The sequence below is a fragment of the Stylophora pistillata genome, chromosome 2 (assembly GCF_964205215.1).
Source record: "Stylophora pistillata chromosome 2, jaStyPist1.2, whole genome shotgun sequence".
Classification (NCBI taxonomy): Eukaryota; Metazoa; Cnidaria; class Anthozoa; order Scleractinia; family Pocilloporidae; genus Stylophora; species Stylophora pistillata.
This window is the reverse complement of record NC_142520.1, coordinates 22,369,551-22,387,442: the sequence shown is the minus strand read 5'-3', so window position 1 is coordinate 22,387,442 and position 17,892 is coordinate 22,369,551. Positions and strand designations below refer to the sequence as shown.

Sequence of the window (17,892 nt, the reverse complement as noted above, 5' to 3'; positions counted from 1 at the left end):
TCACCTGTCAATCAAATAGAATACTGTTGAAATCTGTGAGATATTTTAACTTAATTGCAAGACCCTAAACTTACATTCTTGAGTCTAAAATCCCCTTCAGCCACTAAACTCTCGACCACAGGAGAGAAATATTCTCAAATTTTACTTGGTTGAGCATGGCTTTAGCTGTATATATGACGTGAGAACTCTGCAGGGGGCCGCCCGTCAATCAAAAAAATTTCTTAGTTGGAAAGAAAATTTTATCTTCTTAAAAACCATATAAAGTTTTGTATACTTCCTCCATTGTTTGTTTCCTGGAAATGGGTTATTTGCTAGTCACCCCAAAAAGCTCAATTAAAAACAAGTTATAATAGGGTTAGGGGGTAATTTATTTCCGCATACGTTTTAAGGCACCAACTTTTTGTGAGAAGTGTTTCTTTATATGGCAAATGTGCTTCGACCATGACAAATGTAAAGTGAAAACCGAACTTTCGGACTTCAAGCAGGGCGTAGCGACGATTTGACGATTCGATGGCCCGGTAAATATTATGTTCGAGTAACAATGTGTTCAAAAAGTATTGTTTAATAGAAGATTTCGCGTCAAATCGAAGTTTTTTCAGAATTTTCAACATAACGCTGCGCAAATTCTGGCCTTCAAGGCAAGTAAACAACTATCTAAGCATGATCAATTTTACCGCGTGGGCTTTGTACACGTAAGAAATTCGTACGTTTTTCACTTCTAACAGCAAATCAAAAAATTGTTTTGAATAAGTCTGCAGTCCCGAAATATTTCTTGGCCATTTTAGTCTTACTTCCCATTGACAGTTTCTATCTAACTTGAGATCTCTTCACTCACGGATAAATTGCATTTTGAAATATGATGATCCACGGGAGGTATAAATAAGAATAACTTCCCAGCATGGCGCGACATTTCAAATACATCATGGGTCACGGGGATAAGTTTTCTCAGTTTATAATCTCTTGGTGCGGTGTGCACAGGGAGTAATCATCATTTCTGAAGATTTACGCCTTAGTAAGGGTCGAGAGATGATATTTAGGAAAATATTCAAATTGTCGAAAATACTATAAACGTAGCAGAATAGAGCAAGGAAATCTTCCAAGATGTAGAGACTTGAGATTGGTTGTAATAGACTCATCACAATTTTCAAAGCTCGCGGAAAAAAGGAAGAAAAATAATTAAACATACCGTATTTCCAAAAGAAAGATCGAAGGCTTAAGAGTCCTTATTTCGTGCTTTGCAACTCAATTATGCGAATCAGTGGGTTCCACTGCCGACAATGAAAATAATATGTATCCGTTAACCGTAAATTGGCCAAAATATCATCATAGAAATCATGTGAAAGACATTTGTAAATTAATTGCCAAAATTGCCAAAAAATTATCTCTCCTTACATTTCATAATAACGAAGAAAAAGCCTCCTTTCCACAGGGTTAGGCTTTTAATTTTGCATTACTGCGCAGGACCCTGTTACGAAAAATTGATACGCTATTTCAAATGCTCCTTGACAAAATGACTGTGTCCTGAGCTCATTTCTTAATGGTAAAAGAAATGCCACCAAAGAAAGCACAAACGCCTTGTGGATTTTTAAAAAATAGAATTGGCCAATGGCTAATACATGTTGCATGGATGGATAACTAATATATCGGCTCCGCGCGATCAAACGAAATGTAATAATGCAGTGGACACGTTTGGCTCAAAGTATGAATGTCTTGCAGTATCAGTAGCTTTCCTCCTTACCCAAAACATTTCTCGCCACTCGAAGATATTGATGATAACGATAATGCATTTATATCAGCAACGCAGCTGAACGCTCGTTACACAAACTAACTGCCATCATTTGTTGACAGGTACTTGCAGAACAACCAGTTGGAGGACTTACCAAAAGAGATATTCATGAACAATACCAACCTAAGATCTCTGTAAGTCAAAAGGGAAGACTATTCCTCCTAATTTTAATCCTACAGGCAATGTAAAAGGACAATGCACAGGGAAAACGAAAGTGTTGAAGAGATAGTTGTAACAGTTACTACACTGAAATTATCAGACATATTCACCAAAGTTAAAAAAAAATGTACTATTGTTTAAAATAAAATACCGATAGATAAGGCCACACTTTTTAGTCGTCAATCAGACAATCGTTATGATATCTGTATATATCAACCCAGTCCACGGGTTTTTAGCCTAGTTACCATGTACTGTAAGTACCATGTAGTACCATGCAGTCATAAAATACATTGTGCTGCATAAAATTGCCTTATGGGTAAAACCTTAGTACTCCGGACACCCCTCTAAACCGGACAGTTCCTCCGGTCCCAACGGCGTCCGGTTTTGAGGAGTTCCACTGTAATTGCTCATTATTAGAATGTGTCAGAAATTTTCATCAGGAAATATAAGAAAATACACTTGCATAAATGTGCCCTCCGAGATTGAAAATAAATCATGGGTCGCGGGGATAAGTTTCCTCATTTTATGATCTCTTGGTGTGGTGTGCCAGGGGAGTAATCATCATTTGTGAAGATTTAGGCCTTAGTAACGTTCGAGAGATGATATTTAGGAAAATATTCGAATTATTGAAAATACTATAACGTGGCAGAATAGAGCAAGGAAATCATCGAAGATGTAGAGACTTGAGATCGGCTGTAATAAACTCATTACAATTTTCAACGCTCACGCGAAAAGAAAGGGAAAATAAAAAGAACCTTCTTCCGTATTTCCAAAAGAAAAATCGAAAGGTTAGAGTCCTTATTTCCTGTTTTGCAACTCAATTATGCGAATTAATATGATGCTGGTGCTAAAAATGAAAAAGAAAATTATCCCGTTAACCATGAATTAGTCAAAATATCAACCGTTAGCCGTAAAAGCCATCACCCCATATAGCCACTCTTAAAAATGGACCTTCGCATTAGGGGTTAAGTGAATATCGCCCAGATCGAAAATTTCAACTATGCACAATTCTTGAAAAGCCAATGAGGTTTCGATTAACTTTAGAGTAGGAAAGATTCATGCGCAAAGTTTTAACGAAATTGATTTTTGGACTCGAAATGACCCGGACCACTTCTTCTAACTGGGTGAATTGTACATCTTTATAAAGCCGCACCTACACTGAAAACTAGGAAAGTCTAAAAAACATGCAATAGCTGAGAAAAATTCGTTCGCTACATACATCATCATAGAGTACAGATGAAAGACATTTGTAAATTAATTGCAAAAATTGCGAAAATATGATCTTTCCTTACATTTCATAATGGCAAAGAAAAAGCCTCCTTTCCACAGGGTTAAGCTATTTATTTTGCATGACTGCACAGCGCCTTATTACGAAAAATTGTTACGCTATTTCAAAGGCTCCTTGAAAAAAAGAAAGGGAAAAAGGAAAGCTTCTGAATTACACTTTTTTCTGACTCTTCAGTTACAGTGTAACCAGGACTTGGTTACCTTGTTTCCTTTTGTTACAAGTTAGTTTGAAGTTTTCTAAGCTTTTTACTTCTAAGTTTTAATTTGACGTGGGACGGTGGGAACATTCAACGTATTCGAAAGGTGTTCAATATTGAACCAGAAATATTAAGATTTAGATGAAAACTTAAAAAAAATTGTTTAAAACCAATAGCGGAAAGAATAGGATAGAATAGAATATGGTAGCAGCCTTATCTAAAACATTCAAACTTTCAGCTTATTCCGATTTCGACAAATCCGTGTGCGAATAATGCTACTTATCCACCCTTAAAAATGAACATCACTAATCATAAAATATGCAAAGTTTGTCTAATAGAGCTTGAATGCAAGACTACTATGTCAGGTTTCTTTTGATTTTTAAAAGCTCCAGTTGATTCCTCAACAGAGATACATATTTTATTCCGGCCTCCCTGTCTTGGGAAATAAGCCTGATCGTATCATATGAATCTGTGCGTGCACAATAAAACAGCTTTTATGTAATCTTTAACAAACTATTTTCAATATACGTTTTATATGACTAATCCAATATTTCCCACTCAAAACCATTGCTGTCAATTTACTCACCCCTTATCCCCTACGCGAAATTTAGGAATTTTGTTGATCTGAAAAAAGTGCTGAAGATTTTGGAGGAGGTACAAATCCCGTGTACTAGTCCTTCCTAAATCCAGACTACATATTCTAGTGTCTCTAAAGCACGTTTCTTTATCTCAATTAAGTAACAAAATACCATTGGTGAACACCTCAGCTCTTTTCTCTGCATATTATCACAAAATACAGGAAGGTGTTAGATAACTCACGAACCCCCTATTCTCTAAGGCCTTTATAGAGGACATCCGGTTCCTTAAAACCGTACTTGAATTTTATCATTTACTGTTGTTTATATTTCTGTCAAACTGGATTAAGGGATGCGCTAGAATTAGGGTGCAATAGGGGTCTGGTGTGTTGTTTCCATTTCGTCCTTTTTCCAAGTCTTTTCGTTGAAAATTGTTTTTAAAATCTAATAGAAATATTTTGTGGATGAGAAAAGTGTACAATATTGAACAGGAAGAAACTCCTTTTTTCAAAAAATTGAGGTGATAACTTCGGATATAAATACAAAGAAAGTAATAAAATAGCATCATTCTAAACAAACTTTTACATGATGAGCGACTTTGGCCGAATTTTTTCTTACATCAAATGAAACTTAATTACTTAAGAGCGGCCCACCCGAAATAGCGCCTGGAGGTGTGCAATATGATAAAATTGAAAATACCCTAGCTTTGGCAGAATATACGTCTGGATGAATTATATCTAGACAAAATACTTTAAGTTCCATTGCATTTTGATTTTACCCCAACGGCGGTAAAATCGATTTGGTGGCTCTCATGTCAGCTTCACTAGGTCTAGATAAACAATATTTGAACTTCGCTTGAGAATAAACCGAACCATAAATGTGACCAACGATTTTCTCAATGGAAAGAACGCGTATTTAGGAACAGTCTGAAGCGTTATTTGTCCAAATCCGTCGCGAACTAAGTTTTTGGGCAATTTTTGTTTTTTTTTTCATTATTCCACTCATTTAGGTGGACAAAGAAATGGCAAGACATCCTTTTGTTTGAAAAAAAAGCAGTCTCCTCTTCAAGAAAAGACAGAAGACATCGTTTAAGAAGAGAAGTTGCATCCATTGCCAACAAACACGCCGATCTTTTTTTCTTTTTAAGTTGAAGGATTGTGAGTACTTTTCAGCACCACTGCAAAGTGTTGCGGCGTATACAGTACGGCAAGTGCATATTTACAGAGGGAAGGCACACGCTTCTCGACAAGGCAAAGATGCCTTTGAAAAACATCAGGAAGGATCTAGTGCACAGAACTATATTACCAATTCTGAGATTGCAGAGTAAAGAATTCAGGAGTTACCGCAGAGCTGGGCATTTTGATCTTCGAGAAAGGCTTTCCATTTTAGTGCTAAGCAGAAGGCCTTCCTAGAAGGCAAATTTAAAATAGGAGAACACACTGGAATCATAGCAGATCCTGCAGAGGTGGCTCAGGATATGGGGCATGGAAATCATGAATATTGAGCCGCAGATCAATCATTGTAGATGAATTCCTAGCACCCAAGCAAATGATGGTCAGTTGCCTAGGGTTCTCCTCCCGCAACTCTGATGCGCGCTGGCGGAGAAATCGTCAGCGGCAGTTGGCACGAAAAGTAAAGGCCTATTCAAAAGTGGCGGCAAATAATGACAGCGCGATCACATCAAACAAACTATGTTTAAGGCATTTAGGCATGGAGGATGAGACAGAGAGAGGAGACCGGTTTTGGAATACCAAGATGAAGTTTTTATACGGAGAAACAATGCGTAAGGAGGGTTCGTTTGGCAGAAAATAAATGCAACTATGGGATGAGAGACCAAGACTGGGGAGAAAATCACGCTCAGTTTCCAAAGGCTCGACACAGCAGAGAAATTTGGTCTCCGGCGAGATTTAAGGGAGAGAAGTTTCTCAAGAAGCGGCACTTGGAGAAAATTCCTGAGGATGGTCGCGTGCTTCAAAGTTACAGCGGCGAGTCAAATATCGTTGTCACGCAAACTACGCAACTTCAAATTATTTATTCAGTAAAACATTAAAGGGTAACAACCTCATTTTACGTGCTGCGCTATGATCGAGAAGAATTTGGTAAAGACTCAAATTTACAAAAGCCATTGAATTTGAATACGATCTAGCTTAACAATTAATTAGGTAACAGCAAGACTTGCAAATGTTTGGTAAGACCTTGTCACGAAACTTTCATATAGCAAAAGAATGACAAATCTGAATGTAATTTGAAACAAAGTTCTGAAGGAAATATGTTTATTAATACAAGCAAATATTTTAAAATTTAATCTTTGTATCTTGTAGAAAGAAATACACTGGAGTAAATAAGTAGAAGTATGGTTTTACCTAAACCTACCAGCTAAAAGGTTGTTTATTATTTGACTAACAATGATGTCTGATTCGTCTATACAATTATCCTATCAGTATAGAGAATTACTCCTTTTAAATACAAATCTCATTTATCTGTGTAATGTCAAGCCTTCTTTAAAAAAAAAATGGTAATAGGAGGAGGGTGAGAAAAACATTTGTAAAGAATCAAGTTGTTCTCAGAGCTAAAGAGATCGAATTTGTCTCAATTTATATATATTGACACAGATTATAGCTTGTTATCCTCTCTGGTGCCTTGAGATGTCAGACTAAAATGGAGATATCAGGTCAATGACAACATTGGTTTAATGAAGTGTATGTTTTAGGCCCTGGTATCATGCAGTACATGAGGAATAGATTCAAGCACATGTTCTCTCTGAAATTTGTTGTCAAATACTATGTAATTGACACTACATTTACTAAATTTTGACAGGTCCTTGAGCAACAACCATTTGAAGAAACTACCATCAGGCATTTTCAGTCACAATACCCAGCTGAGTAGGCTGTAAGTTTGGAGTCTCTCTTAATATTGGTGTAAGAAGAACAATTCAAATCCCACCTTCAAAACAGACATTTGAATGCGTGTGTTATATTGCATATTTGATGTATATCAGTGGTCATGTCCCGAGTAAAGCCGTACTAAACATAGACTAAGAAATTTGTTTCTAAAACAGGCATTGTATTCGTTCGCAAAAATGGATCATCGAAGAAAAATTTGTAAGGGAGTTTGTTGAGGGATCATTCTAGGGTCAAGTTTACTGTTAGACCTTTTCCCTCTTCCTTAAGTAGTCTCGTTATCAAGTCAAGAATGTTCTATGTAGTTCAGTGTTCAAGGCTGTGTCTCAGTCTTCTTCTGTTTATCCATCTTTGCACGAACAGATGAAAAATCACAAACAAAAAAAAAAAAACCAAAAAAAAAAACCAAAAAAAAAAAAAGAAAAAGCAGCTTATATAGTGACACCTATAGTGACAACCCAGCTTAAATGAGCCAGTCATTTCACTCACAGTGCAATAACTGTAAACGATGATGTCATTTCCCTTTATTTCTTTCCAAGCGTCTATGAAACATTATCATGGTATACGCGAAATTTACAAATTATTTGGATGTGAAAAAATGTTCAAGACTTAGGAGCTAGGGGTACGAATCCCGTGTACTAGTCCTTCCTAAATCCAGACCCCCCATTCCAGTGTCTCCGGACCATGTTTCTTTAGCTCAATGAAGTAACAAAATACCAGTGGTGAACGATTCAGCTCTCTTCTCTGCACATTATTACAAAATACAGGAAGGTGTTAGATAACTCACGACCACCACCGATTCTTTAAGGCCTTTGCAGAGACTCCCGGTTCCTTATAACCGTACTTCAATTTGACTATTTACTGTTGTTTATATTTCTGTTAAACTGGATTAAGGGATGTGCTAGAATTAGGGTGCAATGGGGGTCTGGTGTGTTGTTTCTATGTTGTCCTTTTTTTAAGTCTTTTCGATGAAAATTGTTTTTAAAATCTGATTGAAATATTTTTTGGATGAGAAAAGTGTACAACATTGATCAGGAAGAAGCTCCTTTTTTCAGAAACTTGAAGTGATAACTTCGGATATAAATATAAAGAAAGTAATAAAATAATGTCATTCTAAACAAACTTTTACATGGTGAGCGACTTTGGCCGAATTTTTTCGTAGATCAAATTAAACTTAATTACTTAAGAGCGGCCCTCCCTAAATAGCGCCTGGAGGTGTGCAATATGAAAAAATTGAAAATCCCCTAGCCGTCTGGATAAATTATATTTGACAAAATACTTTAAGTTCCATTGCATTTTGATTTTGCGCGAACCGCGGTAAAATCGATTTGGTGGCTCTCATGTCAGCTTCACTAGGACTAGATAACCAATAATTTGAACCTCATTTTACGTTCTGCGTTATGATCGAGAAGGATTTGGAAAAGACTCAAATTTACAAAAGCTATTGAATTTGAATACGATCTAGCCTCACAATTAATTAGGTAACAGCAAGACTTGCTAATGTTTAGTAAGGCCTTAATGTCACGAAACTTTCATATAGCAAAAGAATGACAACCCTGAATGTAATATGAAGCAAAGTTCTGAAGGAAATATGTTTATTAATACAAGCATATATTTTAAAATTTAATCTTCATATCTTGTAGAAAGATATACACTGAAGTAAATAAATAAAAGTATGGTTTTACCATAACATAACAGCTAAAAGCTTCTTAATTATTTGACTAACAATGAGGTCTGATTCACCTATGCAATTATCCTATCAGTATAGAGAATTACTCCTTTTAAATACAAATTGTATTTATCTTTGTATACTTCATCCTGCTCTTAAAACTATCAAGCTGCAACTTTTTGTACCTTTTATATAAGACAAATCCATTACTAAAACAAATGCATTGTGTCAACATAACAAGCAAAATGCTGAGTCATTAGTTATTAACCCTTTGACCCCTAACAGTGACCAGCATCTAAATTCTTCTTACAATATTAACCCCAAATTAAACATAAAGTCACGAGAATGAAGGAAATAATTACTAACTAAAGAGGCTCTTGATTGTTAAACAAATTCTCCTTGTCAGCTCCTTGAAAAATGTATTGAGAACAGTATGGAGAATATTCATACTGTTGTTAGCATGTAAAGGGTTTAGTGGTTAAACCTTTATGTACACAATTCCATAAATACATTAGAGCAGAAACCCTGCCTCTAAAATGGAGGTCAGTTAAAAAAAATGGGCTTATAAAGTTTTCTATGTAATATATCAGTGCATACCAAGTGATATCAGTGACAACATACAGTACTTTTGCATTCCGACAGGTTTAACCTGTCTAGCAAACATAGCTAGTTTAAACAATTTTGCACCAATTTTAAAATGTTTTTCTTATTAAGTAGGCATATTACTCACATTACTGGTACACAGAATTTGTTGAGAGCTTACCTATCATTCTCATAGTAAGTGTGCCTTATTGTGCACCAACTGGACCAAAAGAATTCACTTCACATCCAATATTTTGGGAGATTTAAACTGTTGATTAAAATATATTTCAACTACCCTTCCCAAGCCAATGCACCTTCAAGGTGCCTAACTAGAATTTCCTTATTACCAGCAGTGCTTAATCCTCTGCTATGTAAAGCTTCCTTTAAACCAGGTACTGTCATCAAAGTTGGATTGTTAGCTACACTTCTTACCTCAGTGGCATTGCAGAACTTTAGATGACACCACAGTGATAAGTTAAATCTTACTGGGGAGCATTCCTCGTATGGTGTCTAGGACGCTTTTGGATGTTGCCTCTCCATCATCATTATTTATGTATTCTGTTTATGTTTATGTTTATGTTTATGTATTTATTTATGGATCTATTTCCTAATTTAATTAATTTAGATTTGGAGAAACTGTATTAAATAAGTTATCAGCAAAGTGAGTATTGCACTGTTTACAGGCAATGGGTTTTAGTGCACACAACACTGATGCTGTCGCACCTCTGCTGCTTGCACAAGTCACCAGGTCAATACTAGACAAACAAACTTGACAAGTGAGCAAATAATTTTCTTTCTAATTTTCTGATTGGTCACAGTGTGGTGGAGAACGTCATGGGTAGTGTGAGGTGTAAGAAGAGGGCATTGGTTGATGTTCTGGAGGTAAAATGAGCGAACATAATTACTTCGCATTACTTGCCACCATTTACCAGTGGTGGTGCTTAAATATGACCGGTTACTTAAGGTCAAATCTTCTCTCACTCCAGAATGTTTGCCCTCTTTAGCCTGCAAAGAGACAGTGCCATAACCCATCCTAGACCTTGTAAACAGCAAATTTGCATGATAGGGAATGGCATATCCAACTGTCCATGTTGTGACATTAACACAAATGTACCAAACTTGTGGGGTACACTCTAACTCACGTACTCAAAAATTGTCCCTAACAAATCCTGCTTTATTCTCCTCCTTGTTTTCAGAACGTCTGTCTTAATTATTTTCTGCCCTCACGCACAAAAACTGATTTTATCATCTCCCACGCGTCTCCTGTTACAGCCTCGGGATCTAGCCTACACGTGCTTATGCAACTTTTGCATTGCATCATCTCTAAAAGTGCTCCCTGTGTGCTTACGCAACTTCCGCTCAACTGGATGAAAAAAGTAAAGACATCAAGTTCAAATACATACTACATGTTTCTTTCAGTCCTGCAACCTGGGAAGAATTGGTCTGTATTCTATTAAAAAGTCCCCCTGCATTCCTCAGATACTCACCTATCTTGCTAAGAGCCAGTCATTGGATTGTTTATGCCTTTGTTTCATCTTCACTTTCTTAAATGTCAACTAAACAATGGTAATATGAAGCCAATGCAATGGCTTGATTGCCAATAAGCCTAACTGGTAGGTTGTTATACCTGTTCTAGCTTCATCACTAAAATGTTCTTTTACTCTTGAAGTCAAGTATCCCAGTCCACCCCCCTCCCCCTCCCACCTGATGCATACTTTGCATGAGGAAAACTTCTCTTCTGCAGGTATTGCTTTAGGTCCACCTCTGATTTCTGCAACATCCCCTGCTTCCTAGCACGCTCCCCAACACTGTCTGTACCAAAAACCCTCAAAAGAGTCTTTATTCCCTAAAGGTGCTCCCAGAGAAGAAAAAAAAGGATCAAACTTTCCTCTTCCCACTGCCTCTACGTACAGGAGATCAATATAATGTTGCCAGGCATTGATCTTACAATGCATGGGTTCTGGCCTTAACCTGTCTGGAAAATGCCCAATCCTAGACAGAGCAACCTGTCGGATGCCATTTTCAGCCGTGAACTGTAACTTTCTGGAATTCCAATTTTTTTTTCTGAAAGGTTTGGGGTAAGAGAGGCAAGAAAATTGTTTACCTTTTCAGTATTAGAGGTTCTTATTTCCTTAGTGTAAGGTTTGCAGGTGTCATCTTTACCCATTCCAAAACTACTCCCCATAGTGTTCATGTTTCCTTTATGAACATTTGCATTTGGGGAGGAATATGTAGCTGCCTGGTTGAGTTTAAAAGGCAGCCCAGCTCTGCCAGGACATGCCTGCTCCTGGCTGAAACTCAACAGTGCACCCTTTATCACAAACAGTAAAAACATTACCTTCAAAGATTTTCATCTCTTCAGTGAGCTGCTTCTAGAGGTCATGCATTATTTAATCTTTCTCTTTTACACTTACACCTGATCACCAAAGTTCCAGCACAACATACTTTCAATTGACATTGTCAGCTCATTTGTTTCAGGAGCTCCATCATCTGAGAACTGAAAAATTAACTGATTTTCATTTTCATTGAACCAGACAACTTTACAAGAAAGATGGGGAACTCTTAAGTGCAAATCAATAATCATAAACACCAGGCCAGTGACTGTGCAAGAAACACCTGATATCCCTGAGATCTGTGTGACATGACCACTGTCTAAACTTTTAAAAAAACTTGTCAACATTATAATCTGAGAAACTGAGCTTGGGTAACCTCAAGTCAACTCCAAGAGATTTAATGTTACGTGGCAGCCACACTTCTTTTTCAGTTTTAAAAAAATTAACTTTGTGTTTTACAGACAAGATTTATATATTTAAGTGGCACAGACTGTTTCAGTAAATCTTCTGAATTTTGATAATAATTAATGGCTCTCTGAGAAATACCCTGAAGAAATTGGCCCCTGATAGACCACTTTCATAAATGGCTGCCAGATTAACATTCTTTTGTTTAACCCATTAATGGCAGCAGCTTTTGTGGAAAGCTGTGTTTTGAAGCTAGTCGAGCAGATTTCGGGTCACTGTTGTGGTTTTAAAAGCTCAAACTTACCAAAAACCCCTTGACAGCTCGTACACTCGACGGTCTTTCAATCCAAATGCAAAATGGCGGCCTGAAAATCTCGGGCACGCGCAGAAAGCAAAATTTCGACATTTTTTGGGTTGAAAAGTAATGCCCCACTTACGAGTTTTACTTTTCTCTCTTTCTCCTGCTCTTTTTTTCCCCCCTCCTTGCCTGAAGTTTCTCCTCACTTGCTGGAAATTCAGTAGGCTTCATTTTGGTGTAGAGATTTTTCAGAAACTACTCATTATTTTCAAACCACATGCTCAGAAAGGTAGGTGGGTAATGGAACAACGCCAGCAGGTTGTCCTGCGGTGTTTGTTTAGTTTTATGCGCGCGCTCATACGAGTGACGCCTGACTGTTTTCTCTCCATTGTGTGTCTGCCATCTTGTTTCGCCATGTATAAATAAAGCGTATTCGTTGTGTAGTTCGCGTTACTTACTGGCGTGGTGGTAGCGGTTCAAAAACCCACCTACACTTTCAACACTAAGTCATCGAACTACTGGCAAAGGTCCAACAACGAGCCGGCCTTCGCTACGACCGGAAAAAGAGCTAAGTACAGTGTTCTCCTTCGAGATAATCATACATAGCCTGCAAGAATGGCAACTACACGTGCACCAAAGCAATGGTCTCTCACGAAATCAGAAACAATTACTTCATTTGAAGCCTGGCGACAGAATCTTCAATACATCCTGTCCCTCGACGCTAATTTTGCTTCCTTCTTAAGCGATGGTGTCTCTTGGCAAAAGAAAACTTCTGCAAACCCCACAAGAGGTCTACAAAACGACGGCGAAAATGTTCCTCTAGCACGACAACGAACAGCATACCAAAAGGCTGCCCATCTCGACCTGATGCTAGGCCAAATAGCCAACTATTGTCCTGTTATATCAAGAAACTCTATCGTGAAATCTGCGACTTCGGTGAACGGAATATGGCAATTGATTAGGATGCATTATGGCTTTCAGTCCACTGGCGCCCACTTTATCGACTTCAACAGCATAAAACTCGAACCCAATGAACGACCGGAAGATTTGTTTCAGCGACTCATGTCTTTTGTAGAGGATAACCACCTAGTCGCCAATGGCCCCATCACCCATTATGGTGAAACCGTGACCTCCGACGAAGAGTTGTCCCCATCCCTTGAAAACTTAGTGATCCTAACCTGGCTTCGCCTCGTTCATTCCGACCTTCCAACCCTCGTGAAACAACGTTATGGTACGGAACTGCACTCCAGGACTCTAGCATCACTGAAACCGGAGATATCACAGGCTCTCGACTCACTCCTAGAAGAGATCCGGTCCGCCGCTGACTCCAAAATATTACGGGCTTCCACATCAACATCTACATCTAGTCCAAGACCCCTTCAACGGCCACCCTATCGTCTACCCAGCCCACGTAACTCAGTGGTCACTAGACGTCCCATGGTGTGTCCGCTATGCAAAGAAGCTCGTCGTCATAACACCCATCACTATCTTAGCACATGCCCATATCTTCCACGTGAAGACCGCCTCTTCATGTCCAAATCACGCGCCACCTTCAACGCCGAGGATGAAGAGCCATCTTACGACCTCGGTGTCGGCGCCCTTGAGCTCGATGACGACGAATGTGAACATCCCCCGTCAGCACGGGCCGTCTCCCGTAGGGTCAGTTCCAACTATTCACCCTCACTCGGTGCTTTCTACATGCAGCACCCCGTGCGTCTGACCCTTGACACTGGCGCTGAGACAAGCATGATTAAGGCAAGCCTCGCACGCAAGCTCAACCTCAACATCGTCAAGTCCAACCAAAAAGCCCTATTGGCCGATGGGACGACCCCCTTGAATGTTATCGGTGAAGTCCACATTACACTGTCATGCACCAAGATGAAGTTAACACTCGAAGCGCTCGTCGTAGAGGATCTAGATGTCGACATCCTAGCAGGTATTCCGTTCCTCGTTGCCAATGACATCACCATACGTCCCGCAACTCAAGAAGTAACAATCCATGGGCAGGAAACAACCAAGTACCTCCCCGAAGCTCCAGTCAAGAGCCACCGATCCTATTCCGTGAGACAAACATCCTCCTACGTCCTTCGGTCATCGGCCCCCGCCACCGTCGTCTGGCCCGGTGATTTCGTCGAAGTCACAGTACCTCCAGAGCTACGAGCCGAATCCACAATTGCCGTAGAGCCTACCCCCACCTCCTGGCTCCAACCACAACTGGTAGTCACCATAGACGGTAAAGCCCGCATAACGAACGACACCGACGAACCACAGGCCATTAGACGCCACGAACACATCTGCTTCGCCCGCCACACTACTCAAGATGTTCCAGTTATCAATCCTTCCCAAGTCCCTTCAACCCCTTGCAGGCAAAGGTCAACACTCCATACTCCCACGGCAGTCAGCTAGACCCCAACAACATTCTTGAAGACACAATTCGTGATCAGTTCCAACAAGCCTTGCCCAAGCATGACCGTGTATTTGGTCTGGACCTACCTGGCTACAATGGCGCCGCAGGTTCCATCGAAGCCCACGTGAACATGGGCCCCATGGAATCCCCTCAACGCAAAAGTCGTCTCCCTTTGTACCCCCGCGATAAGTTGATCGAGCTACAGGAAAAGTTCGACGAGCTTCAAAAAGATCACGTTTTCTCCAAACCCGAGGAGGTCGACGTCCACGTAGAGTACTTGAATCCCTCATTTCTGGTTAAGAAGCCCTCCGGTGGCCATCGCCTCGTTACCGCCTTTGCCGATGTCGGTCGGTACAGCAAACCCCAACCTTCATTGATGCCAGACGTAGACTCTACCCTGCGTACTATTGCTCCTTGGAAGTTCATAATCAAAACCGACCTTAGCCGAGCATTCTATCAGATTCCACTGGCTAAAGAATCTCGCAAATACTGCGGCGTCGCTACCCCTTTCCGGGGTATACGTGTCTATTGCCGATCAGCTGTGGGTATGCCCGGCTCTGAAACTGCACTGGAGGAGATGATGTGCCGCGTCCTTGGCGACTTCATACAGGAGGGACACGTCGCTAAAATAGCCGACGACCTATATTGTGGCTCCTCTTCACCCGAAGAGCTCTTACTTATCTGGACCCGCGTCCTCGACCAACTCGACAGATGTAATTTGCGGCTCTCCCCCTCAAAGACCTTCATTTGCCCTAACTCAACGACAGTCCTCGGATGGGTATGGTCACAAGGAACCCTATCTGCCAGTCCTCATCGTATCTCTGTCCTGTCTTCATGCCCTCTCCCTACAACTGTTAAGGACATGCGTTCATTCATTGGTTGCTACAAGGTCCTCGGGCGAGTTCTACCTGACTGTGCCTCAATAATCGACCCTCTGGAAAGCGCGATCTCGGGAATGCAATCGCCAGACTCCCTTAGCTTGGACGAAAACCTGACCAAGGTCTTTCGTTCTGCACAACAAGCATTGTCAGGGTCAAGACCCATCACACTCCCGCGCCCCTCTGATACATTGTGGATTGTCACGGACGGTTCCATCAAACAACGTGGTGTCGGTGCTACATTATACATCACTCGCGACAATGGCCTACACATTGCAGGTTTCTTCAGCGCCAAACTTCGCAAGCATCAGATTCAATGGTTACCGTGCGAAGTCGAGGCATTAAGCATTGCAGCAGCTGTCAAGCACTTCAGCCCCTACATCACCCAATCTAGAAACCGCGCACATGTACTAACCGACAGCAAACCGTGTGTTCAAGCCGTGGAAAAACTCTGCAGAGGGGAGTTTTCCGCCAGCCCAAGAGTAACATCGTTCCTTACTACAGTTAACCGCTTTCAAGTCACCCTGCAACACCTAGCAGGTTCTGTGAACCTCCCATCAGACTTTGCCAGTCGAAACGCCCCAGATTGCTCGGAACCAAACTGTCAAATATGCTCTTTCATCAGTACGACCCAAGACTCTGTTGTCCGTGATGTGACCGTGCAAGACATAATTGATAACAGCAAGCCTCTCCCCTACACTACCCGCTCCACATGGCGGGAAGTCCAAAATGGCTGCCCCAACCTACGACGCGTGCATGCACACTTAAAACAAGGCACCCGACCCTCCAAAAAACTCACTAACCTCAAAGACGTCAAGAGGTACCTGAATGTCGCCTCCTTTTCTCGGGACGGCCTCTTCGTCGTGAAACGTGAGCATCCCTTTGCCGCCACTTCCGAGGCCATAGTCGTCCCCAGATCCGTTTTCGACGGCCTGCTAACCGCCCTTCATGTGCGTCTCAACCACCCATGTCGGAACCAACTTCAAATGGTCGTGCAACGCCACTTTTACTCCCTAGACATGGGCCCTGCCTTGACACGTGTTTCATCATCCTGCCACACGTGCGCCTCACTACAGAAGATTCCAAGCACTCTCTTCAGCCAGACGTCAGAGGATCCCCCAGATGTTATCGGGATTGCTTTCGCTGCCGACGTCATCAAACGTGAGCGTCAGTTAATCCTCGTTCTTAGAGAGTGTGCCACGTCTTGCACCGCTACTTGCCTCATCGCAGACGAGAAATAAGACACATTGTGGAACGCCCTAACGTGTCTAGTTGTAGATTTGCACCCCATCGATGGCCCAGGTGCCGTTATCCGTGTCGACCCCGCCCCTGCCTTTGTCTCGTTAAGCAACAACAACGGCCTCAAACACCTAAACATTTGGCTTGACATTGGCCGCATCAAAAACAAGAACAAGAACCCTGTTGCAGAAAGGGCAGTACAAGAGCTCAAGGACGAACTACTAAAGCAGGAACCTGGTGGTGGTCCTATCGACCAAGTGAGCCTTGCTATTGCTGTTGCTCGTCTCAATGCTCGTCTACGTCATCAGGGACTTTCTTCACGCGAGCTGTGGACTCAAAGAAGCCAATTCACCGGTAACCAGCATCCCATAGCAGATTACAACACTATACTTGCTAAGTACCAACAGCGTCTGAACAACCACTCATCCAGTGAGAATGCCAAGAATCCCAGAGGCCTTGCACCACCCGAACCCCAGATCAAAGTTGGTGATCTGGTCTATCTGGTGTCAGATCGGAACAAGCTCCACGCCCGAAACCGCTACCTCGTTACAGAGATAAACGACCCATGGTGTTTTGTCAAGAAGTTCTCCGGCTGTCAGTTGAGAGCTTCTTCTTACAAGGTCAAGCTGTCCGAATGCTACGTCGTCCCCACACAAGTCAACTCCCCCTCTTCTTGCGTAAATCAAGCAGATGATGAAGTCCACGATGAACAAGCGTCCGTTCCCGACCTCCCTCAACCACCGTTGGACATCACTCTTCCGTTCGATGCCAACCCTGAATCCCTGGACACCTCCATCCCACTCCCCCAAGGCGACGGTGGAGAAACCCTGTCCGATCCTAAGGAACCTGAAGTTCCCAGAGCCCCGGTCGAACCCGACGTGTCCTACTCTAATCCTGACGAAAGCCGTGCGCAACCAGCCCCTCCAAGGCCCCAGCAGTCCTGTAAACCGCCATCGTAATTGAAAGACTATGTCATGTATTAGGGTCCTACCACTTTCAGCATTTATACTTTTGCAGAATTCCTGAGCCGTTGTTATTATAGTTTGTTCTCGTTAAGGAACGAAAAAGACGTTGGGCCAGCAGGTTGTCCTGCGGTGTTTGTTTAGTTTTATGCGCGCGCTCATACGAGTGACGCCTGACTGTTTTCTCTCCATTGTGTGTCTTCCATCTTGTTTCG

At 41.3% G+C, this 17,892-nt stretch overlaps 1 protein-coding gene and 2 pseudogenes across 1 annotated transcript in view; 2 read left to right on the top strand and 1 right to left on the bottom strand.

Moving 5' to 3' along the window:
• LOC111336445 (slit homolog 1 protein) overlaps positions 1 to 2,418 on the top strand; it is a 36,422-nt gene extending 34,004 nt beyond the window's left edge. The window contains exon 4 of the mRNA XM_088751285.1: positions 1,849 to 2,418. Within this exon, the coding sequence (XP_088607411.1) occupies positions 1,849 to 1,924 (76 nt within the window). The 3' untranslated portion in view covers positions 1,925 to 2,418. The remainder of the gene's footprint in view (positions 1 to 1,848) is intronic.
• Positions 2,419 to 10,132: 7,714 nt separating this feature from the next.
• On the bottom strand, positions 10,133 to 12,607 carry LOC148737795 (uncharacterized; annotated as a pseudogene).
• A 60-nt stretch (positions 12,608 to 12,667) lies between these two features.
• On the top strand, positions 12,668 to 17,674 carry LOC148737794 (uncharacterized; annotated as a pseudogene).
• The last annotated feature ends 218 nt before the right edge of the window (positions 17,675 to 17,892 follow it).